The sequence below is a fragment of the Anopheles darlingi genome, chromosome 2 (genome assembly GCF_943734745.1).
Source record: "Anopheles darlingi chromosome 2, idAnoDarlMG_H_01, whole genome shotgun sequence".
Taxonomy (NCBI): Eukaryota; Metazoa; Arthropoda; class Insecta; order Diptera; family Culicidae; genus Anopheles; species Anopheles darlingi.
Window position 1 is genome coordinate 27,730,284 of NC_064874.1, and position 9,119 is coordinate 27,739,402.

The 9,119-nt window shown below is 47.5% G+C and overlaps 1 protein-coding gene across 2 annotated transcripts in view; it reads right to left on the reverse strand.

Moving 5' to 3' along the window:
• Positions 1 to 680: 680 nt before the first annotated feature.
• Positions 681 to 9,119, reverse strand: part of LOC125949538 (fructose-bisphosphate aldolase) — a 16,473-nt gene continuing 8,034 nt past the window's right edge. The window contains exon 6 of one of the 2 annotated variants that reach the window (XM_049676667.1): positions 681 to 1,865. In XM_049676667.1, the coding sequence (XP_049532624.1) occupies positions 1,773 to 1,865 (93 nt within the window). In that variant the 3' untranslated portion in view covers positions 681 to 1,772. Of the gene's footprint in view, positions 1,866 to 7,435; positions 8,542 to 9,119 lie in introns of those variants that run through there. The other variant, XM_049676665.1, reaches the window with a different exon arrangement.

Genomic DNA, 9,119 nt, shown 5'->3' on the forward strand with positions numbered 1-9,119 from the left:
TAAACCGGTGACATCGCGTGCACCACCACCACCGCCACTCCCGAAACGGACACTCGCTGCTCACGCGTTACCGGACCTGACTCGGTGCCGGTGGCCGGACTGAGCCGGATCAGTATTTTTGCAACAAATTGCTGATTGCCAATTCACGCATCGTACGGACGCACGTGTTTTTCTATATTTCACTCCGGTCCGTGGACCCCGGTGCAATAATTGGACGCTTAATTTGTCATTGAGACCGGCCAATCCACTACCGGTATTCCAAACCCATCCTCTCCTTTCTATCTGCATTGAAATGAATTACTTTTGAAGCTCGATGCTCGCAGGCTTATCGGTGGATGGTTCGCTGCACGAGAACACGAAGCAGGCCCCGGGCCCCTGGTGTTGAATTAATTTTTAATTGCAGAGGATGAGCCAATCAACCGTGGGAGTGAATTGAAAACTGGTTTGTATGCAGTTCCCGTGTGCTGCCCCATTGGAAGCAGCCGATAAAGATAAGCCACGTGGGGAAACCGCGCCCAACCTGGCGCACCGTCAAAACGAATCGATTTGAGTTTCGTAATTCAATTGAATCTGCTCATTTCGGATGTGAAGGGACAGTTTGACCATGCTTGGGGGGGCTGTTTTTTTGGATTTTGTTTTTTATCATTTTATTGTAACATTACAAGATACGCTTAATGTGTCCACACAGCATCATTGACAGTTGGTGGTTTGCAAATAGTGTAGCTCTTGCTCTCTTTTCCTTTTTAATTAATCTTTTTTTTTTGTGTTTGTCTCCGCTGCCATTTGCCGGGTTACTATCAGGTTTTTTTTCTTTTGGTAATATTACGATCCAACAGCATCGTTTAAACTAGAGCATTATAAATTAAACAGAGTTAAACATAACAAACGACGGCGGACAGCTTGTGAGGTGTTGGTTTTTCCTTCTGTGTTGTGTTGTTTTGCTTTTCTGCTACGATGTTTTTCCTCCTTAGCATAACTCCATCTCGGGTGAAGCTCCTCTGTTTCCCTGTTTACCACTCGTTGGCCGGCTCGTCTTCGAATGGCGATTGATTGGCGTGATGTTCTTACGCGTACCTTTCGTTTCGAAAATAAAAGGCAATTCAAATGCAAACGTTTCACGCTGGAGCTGCTTCAACTCAGAGAGCACCAACGGATATGCTGGTGGTCACGAATGATGCGCAACTCCACTTTACACACAAGCCAAACGAGAGCAGACCTGAGTAGTAATCGAGGTACAAAGAACCTCACACCGTGGATGTCTTCTACATTGATAATATGGTACGCTTTTGAGATACGCTAATCGATGGATTACTATCCCTAGCCACTCAGCTGCTCAGGGATGTGCTAATGTCTATGCTATGATGCCTTGTAGCTTGCGGACTTCCAACCACCCCTACAAGCACGCACACTAAGAGGAGAGAACGGAACAAAATAAAAACTAAAACGGAAATCAACGTCCAACACAGCGACACCCAAGCCCTCGGATAAGGGATGCCCGACAATACTTTCGCTGTAGCAGCTGCTACTGCTACTGCTGCTACTGCATTTGGATCGGCGCACCGGCTCGCACTCCCAATATGGTTGCGACGAGTCGCCATCGTTGCAGGTGGTGGTTGGATGTTTGAATTCAGAAGAACGACGGGAGATTGACATTGGGTTTTGGTAGAGGGGCCAACAGGGAAGGAGTCGCGTTTTCAGCTGGGGTGGTCGGTTGCAAGTTCATGTGGATGCAACGACGAGCCTATAGCGGTGTAGCGGTGTTTTAGCTGCGCTTAGTAAGCGTGGTTGGCGACGAACAGGCTGCCCGAACCGGCGGCACCCTGGACACCACCACCGTACTTGCCGAGGGCGGCATCGCTGTTGGCCTGCAAGCAGAAGGGAGGAAGGTACCGAACGTTAGAAGAAGTACATTTGGATGTTTGGTGTTTACATTAACGTTTTGCAGTAACGATGATCTTGAAATGCGTCACCATCGTTCGAGTGTTTGTCATCAGAGATTCGTTTAAAAGGAGAGCACGTGTTTGGAAATTCTCGGAATCAAAATCGTTGCCATTAACTAAAGAAGTACACACTATAGATCAATCCTAAATAAAATTAGTGAAAACGGAGCAATTCGAATAGAATGTATATCAATTGATAACTAAATATAAAACAACATAAAAAGAAATGAGAGAATCTTCGATTTCAGTAGTGGTAAAGATGTTGAGAAAGACGGTTTAGAAAAGAAAAAAGAGGTATAAATATTTATGCAAAACACTTTAGGCTTCATTCACCTAATAAAAGGCAATTGCAAATAAAAACATCTAACAAGTAATTAAACAAGAAACAACTATTACAACAACTATAAACATGTTTAAGAAAAGGTGAAAAGTATGCGAAACTTTTAACAAAAAAACTTGTAAACTCATTTTACATAATAAATAAAATTTGAAGAAAAATATTTCAAAGATAGTAAAATAAAAAAATATTTTTTTCTATTTAACTAGCTTTCCTGAGCGATAAATTAATAGTTCAAAAGCAGTAAACAAATTAAGCTCTTCGCTCGATCTCAAGTCAACCAGCAGAATTATCAGAATCTCTGACTCAACCGAACGGAAATCCCCAAATACTAGGAATAATCCGTAGAAGGAATATCGTCGGTAAGCTACTTCTGGAGTCGCTTCGAATCGCCCAACTTGGTAGCACCACGACCTACATTACAGAGACGCCAGCGCGAATGACTGCCAGTCTACCAAGCGCCAAGTAAAACAACCAAAACCCCCTCCCTCCAAAAACCCATCGTCCGTGAACGTGATCATCGACGAGATCGACGGAAAGTCCAAACACATTTCCAAATCAAAGTAAACAATCCCCGGTTATGACGCCTAGCGTGAGTGCGAATAATACGCCGCGAAGGATGATGCTGATCGAGCTATTAATTGCATTTCACGCACGCGACAAGAGGCCAACCAAAACCACGGTTCGGCTGGACTTTCGTTGTCGCTGTCAGTTCAGGTTTCAGTCGACAGTAGTTGCATCTGGCCCTTCGTCGGTCAACCAGTTGATGCTGGTTGCCCAGCAACCGCCTGTGACGGCCTACTAGCCACTCGGCGGCAGAGAGAGACCTCGTGCAAAATAGGTTCGAACGACTTTCAGAACGTTCTTCGTTCACTTCGTTGCAGAGGGAGAGTTTAGGCGGCGGTTCCGGGCTCCAAGGGGCTGTGCCGAGAGGATTATGCAATGGGCGATGAAGGTTGGTACGAGCTTGATACGAGACTACTGGGGTCCGGTGGGAGTGAGCCACGATTACCTTGGCCTCCATCAGCCTTTCATGACCGTACACACCATTACATACAGCCTCCTCCTCCTCCTCCGTGGACCCTTTTGCAGTCCTCACGGTCCGCAAACTATTGAGCAGCACGCGGCGCAGAGTCGCGTGGAATGCTTTTCACACCACGTACGACCATGCGGAGGCAGCTTCCGGTTTTGTGAAGAAACCAATAGTCCAATAGGGCCCCGAATGTGGGTTCAATGTTTGCATCGACCTTCCGATCCGGGGCGCATCTGAACGAGACGAGATACGGTGGAATTCTGATAGCCAGATGTTCCGGGTGTGTGTAGAGCTCCAATCGTGGACACGTCCGTGATTGATCCACTTCCCCCGAAAACCCACCGTACGGACCATTGGTGAGTGGCCTCGATGGTCGGATGCCTCGATGAATGCCAGCGCTGGCTAGCAGATGATAAGAGCTTCATGGATCATTATGTCCACGCGTCTGCATGATTGTTGCCACGCATCGGGGTGCCATAAGCCTATTAGCTTTATTGCTACCGATACCGATAGGCTGTAGGGAGCGTGTGGGTTGACCGATAAATCTGTCAAATGAAACACGATACGCCGGTCGCGGTAGATGAGAGGCCACGAGTGACAGTCAGGTGATGTTAGACGGTTAAGGCTGATGTCACACAGCTTCCTACTACTACTACTAATATTACTACTAGTTCTCCATTTGCATTTGATTTCTGACAACTGTCACGCTTTTCAAGGTTTGCTCGACAGACCATTCTAATCCGCCTCCATTCGTTCTACTAGTCATCTCCAAAAACTAACCAACGAAGATAGGAGGAAACAAAATTGCTTCAAATGAAAATTGAATTAGCAATACAGTCCACAAGAAGACCGTTGTTTCGATGGTCAGCAACCACGAATTGTTTGACCGATTGTCCAGTTTATACTACTCAACCACCGACACCGGCGGATCGGAAAGGTCAACCTCCTCCGGCCATTTGCAAACAGACCAACAGATCATCTGCAGGACGATCAACGAACCCCGGAAGCTGTACTTCCTTGATACATTACCGCCTTTCCCAATCGATGGCTGGAGGGGTTAAATTAATTTCAATCTCCGTCTGTCACACGCCAACGCCAGGTGGCGGTTTCGATTGCGATACTCCTCGGTCGAAGAGTTCGAGATCCACCTTCGTAGCGGACAAGAACAATCCGCACAACCGATGTCTCTGAACTTCTGGATAGAAAGTAGCAGGATGTAGCATCCGGATGGGGGAGAGGCGAAGATAATGGCACAGATTAATATTCCATCCAAGCCACCAGCTCCGTACCATTGCCACCGATCGGAGAGCTACCATGCCGCCCGCAAGACATTACACAAAGCGTTGCACCGGAAACCACCACTTTGTTTACTGTGTGTGTGTTCGTGGTGGGGCTGGTCGTGGTCGAAACCGGTAACCGAACGATCGAACGAACCCGGGAACCCAATAATGCTCTCACCTAGATTCATTATTTGATTCCACCGGATACTCGTGCTGCTACTGCTGGCCTCATTGAGGCACGGGAAGTATCGTTGGCAGAGTACAGCCCTCGGTCTGTGACCGCCAATGCCACATGACCACAATTTCAATCAACATCGGTAATCCCATTCCCGGTAATGGCCGGATTGCCGGTCGGAGCTACATTCCAATCAGCTAATATGAACCAACGAATCCTATCAAATAATTAAGGAAGGGATCCTTCATTTTGTACCCGGTGCCAGGTGTCCAGGCCGCGGGGAGCACATTTGCACATCAATCAGCATCATACCCCGCACAATCCATGGCTCATTAGATACGAGAAGACCCCGGCAACAGGCCCCCAGAGGCAGCAGGCTTGTGGTCAATCAAATTTGGATACTTTATTAGTGCTAAATGTATCCGAGAGAAGTGAATTGACAAATACCCAACGCCTGGCCACTGACCAAGGGCTTTTTGTTTGCGTTCTGCGTCAACCAATTTGCGTTTGGTAAAATCCAATGAACCATCGCCCGATAATCGATCGACCCTTCCCTCACTTTCAGGCGGCCAAATTTACACTTTCAGAACCACGTACGCATACGATTGGCGAAGCATCATCGAATCGAATGCAGAGGTGTGAAATGGTATTCCCACACGCACTCTTACTGTACACACTTTGATTTGGAGGATATGTTTACTTACGAAAGTACACGAGGGTGGCCAGAAAACCAGGAATTCCCGCTCATGGGGGGAGGAAAACCCACACTATGATTAGTTCAGCAATTAGCTGCCCAAACATCAAACGCCGATAACTTCAAGTGGGTGCGTGCGAAGGTTCATTGCATCGTAACCGACGGAAGGTCACTTCTGGGACTTCCTTCCAGAGGCTAATTTTTAAACCAACTCACATCTGGGGTTAATATACCATCGGCCAGATTGATGTGCCGTTGCTCTCTGGAAACCCGTTTATCACAGTTCATTGGAATGCCTTTCTACGTCCAAAACAAGACGCGTGGATGGACAACGGGTGATAGAAAACAAAGCTGAACCTACTTAAGGACCACCGAAGTAGCTTTCCCATGAATCGCATCTCATTTAGGATGGAACTTTGGCCGCCGTATCGAACGCAAAGCGATCGATGAGGTTTATGGTGGCAATAAAGCCACGTCGTATAGGAGTCGTCATCTCACACCACCAGGACCGTCCTGAGGGCGCCGGTTTCTCTCTTAACCCCTCGACGAGAGTTCATCAGCCCGGACCACGTTTGCTCGCGTGCTCACCGCTAATATCGCCGTGGCCAAAAATAACCCATATTGCTATGCAATGGAACGCGCCAGTCAGCTGTTCCTCCTGTGGGTGTTGCTGGGTAGGAACTGTGTGGTCACCAGCTGCTGCTGCTGCTGCTGCTTGAGAAACTTCCGATCGGAATCGCATAAAAAAAACGGCTGCAATGTTAATTGCCCGTCCAACCTTGAACTTCTCCTTTCGGCTAGCGACGAGCGTTGATTCCGTCTGTTGGTTATTTTGGATGCTTGGCCCGTTTGGGTTGCCAGAGCCAGAGCAGAGGGTTTTGCAATTATTACTGTTGATACAATCTTGCCCTTTTTGCTCATCCTACGCGATGCCAAAAATCATTCGTTTCATTCCATCCCCAAACCGGCCTAAGCTACTAGCCGGATTGGTTTAATTAGTGCCGGTGCGGTGGTGATCCTGGTTGTGGTTTCATACCGTTCGCTCGCCTCTCACTCAAGTACCGGCAATTGTGGCTTTACTTTCTTCTCTCCGGCTCAATGGCCAGTAGCAATGGCAGTGGTTCGACGTCTGACCAAGGTCTAGAATAAATCATCCACAATGATTGATGATGGGGTGGCGGAGTGGATCGGACTTAACCCACCTCGTCGACCCCTTGCTGCGGCTGCGATTCGAACGGGATCGTAAACCCGTACCCATAGTTGGTCACCACCCCCATGGATGGATGGAGCTCTGGAGCAACACCACACCGTGCGCTATATACAAACACACACACAGAGCCACACCGTGGGGTGTTTGTTTCGTCAACCGCATGCCGCCAATGTCACGTCGTCGGTGTGTGCAGATGTTTTGCAACTGATCATTAAACCTCCTCCCCGGGGGAGGTGAGACGACGACATACCGATGTCCACATACCGGCAGTACTTTCGCCGTTTGGTTGGCGGGATCCACGCCATATCGTGGCGAGCGCGAAACGATGGTTCGAAATTTAATCGTGGCCACCCAACGGACGCCATCCATTTCGATCACATTGTGAGGTGTCTTGCTTTCGACGAGCCGCCACCGCAACGAGCTACAATTAGAAAGCCTTTGTTATAAACACACTGTTCACTGACGCCGGATAGACAGACACCTCCACTAATTGGGCGCCCATCAAGCGCCAGGAGGCAGGTGAGCATCGTTCGGTAATCGCGAAACCTCCATTACCGCACACGTCACGCGGTAATGCAGCTTTATGAGAGGCAATCAATAATCGGCGTTCGGTGTGATTGTTTGGCAGGCTAGAACGGCAGCAGTGGTGTCTGGGAGAATTAAAGGGAATGGTAGAACGGATACATGCGCTAGAGGCGGTAGCTATAGCAGGAAACGAGCGGAAAAAGGCATTAACAAAAATGACAATAGAAGAAATAAACACAACTTAAGGCTAAGAAAATTTATTTAAAAAAGCATAGCATAAAGGAGAAATAAAGAAAAACACATGCAGCACTAGCAGGCAGGCACTAGGTAGGTTTATAGATATATTTGTGCGCACAGATTCATTGTTTTATTTATTTTTTTCATTCCAATTCAACAATCAATTTCACGCTGGACTGAAATTTTGCTACCGAATTCGTGTGAATGTTCTTGGCGCAGAGTATGTTTTCGCAACAGATGTATCGCTTTCACTCAAGCAACATACTCAGTACCTCCCCCCGTTCAGAACCTGCTCGTTAGCACGATTTAAAGTTAATCAACGCAGAGATTAGGAACAAATGTATGTAAAATATGTATTTAAACGAGGAGAAACGATGTATAGTGACTCGAAAATAAACTTGATACAAACACAAATATTACAACAATTAAAAAAAAACCATCTGATATTCTACTTTTAAACACACATTCAATGTTACTGAAACAAAAACTGCTGCTCTATGGCTACCGTGTTTGTGGCTGGGTTTGTGTCACTATGTGTAATCTGAACCGATCTAGCAACCGATCTGTGCACACCCGATAACGACCGCGGCACCGGGTGTTGTTGTTTGTTTGCACTGCAGTGATTGGTCTCCGATATGTGCGCTAACGTGCCTATTTGTTGTGTATTGTATTGTAACGCGGGTATATCATTATGCTCGCTGCTAGTGAGGTGACAAACATGTCTCCGGTTCTCTTATCATCAAGTCCCTTTAGTATTCTCTCTCCTTCGCGGAATGGTGAAACGACGCTAAACGCTAGCTGTTATCCATGATGTAACGTGGTGTGTGTGTGTGTGTTCGTGCGTGCGTACGCAGGCGTGTGTTTGTGTGCGTGTGTGTCCTCGAAAGTGAGACCGCGTCCCGCCCTGACCAGAGGGTGGGGTGTGCCATGCGACAGGAGTAGGTGCAACTAGTAGCTAGCATGACAAACAAGAAACACAGCACGCCAGCAACGGTTGCCTTAAGAACGGGATTTCTAGTAGGCGTGCGACTTCACGAACAAGCTAGCATTTGCGGCGAACGAGGGAATCGAACCGGCGACATACTTTCCCTGGCAGGCCAATCCGTTTGCCTAGAAGTGTTGGAGGTGAGGAGTTTGCAAAATTTAGCAAAACGATCAACGTGTTTGTATGTTTCTGGTGTGTAAATGTGTCAGTTATTATTGAGTTAGTAGACAATCAAGCGTTAGTAGTTAACATGGCACAGTTAGTATGGAAAAGCAAAAGAGAACAGCAACAATCACGTTTAATTGGAAAACACTCTCTTTTCATTCTAGAATATTGATCGCTCGTTATGGAAGCACCTTTCCATCCGAATAGAGCTCATCGGTAAAGATAAATCAGAACCAAAGCACACCCACGTGGTAGTCAGTAGGAAAGAAAGAAGTTAGAGAGAGAGAACGATGAAAACCTCCGTTGACCCACAGAGATACTGCCTGCGGGGTGCCATGCAGCCCGGGAACGGAAGGTCGCCCTGTTGGCGTCACCCTCGACGACCACGACGACGACGACGACGAAGGACGTTTCGTGGGACGCTTGCATGGTAAACCGATATGAGCAGTGCCGCATACGGTAAAGTGAGGCACGACAACAATGGCCACACAATGGGGCACCACACTACATCGTGACCGGTTGCGTTGAAGCCATTAGG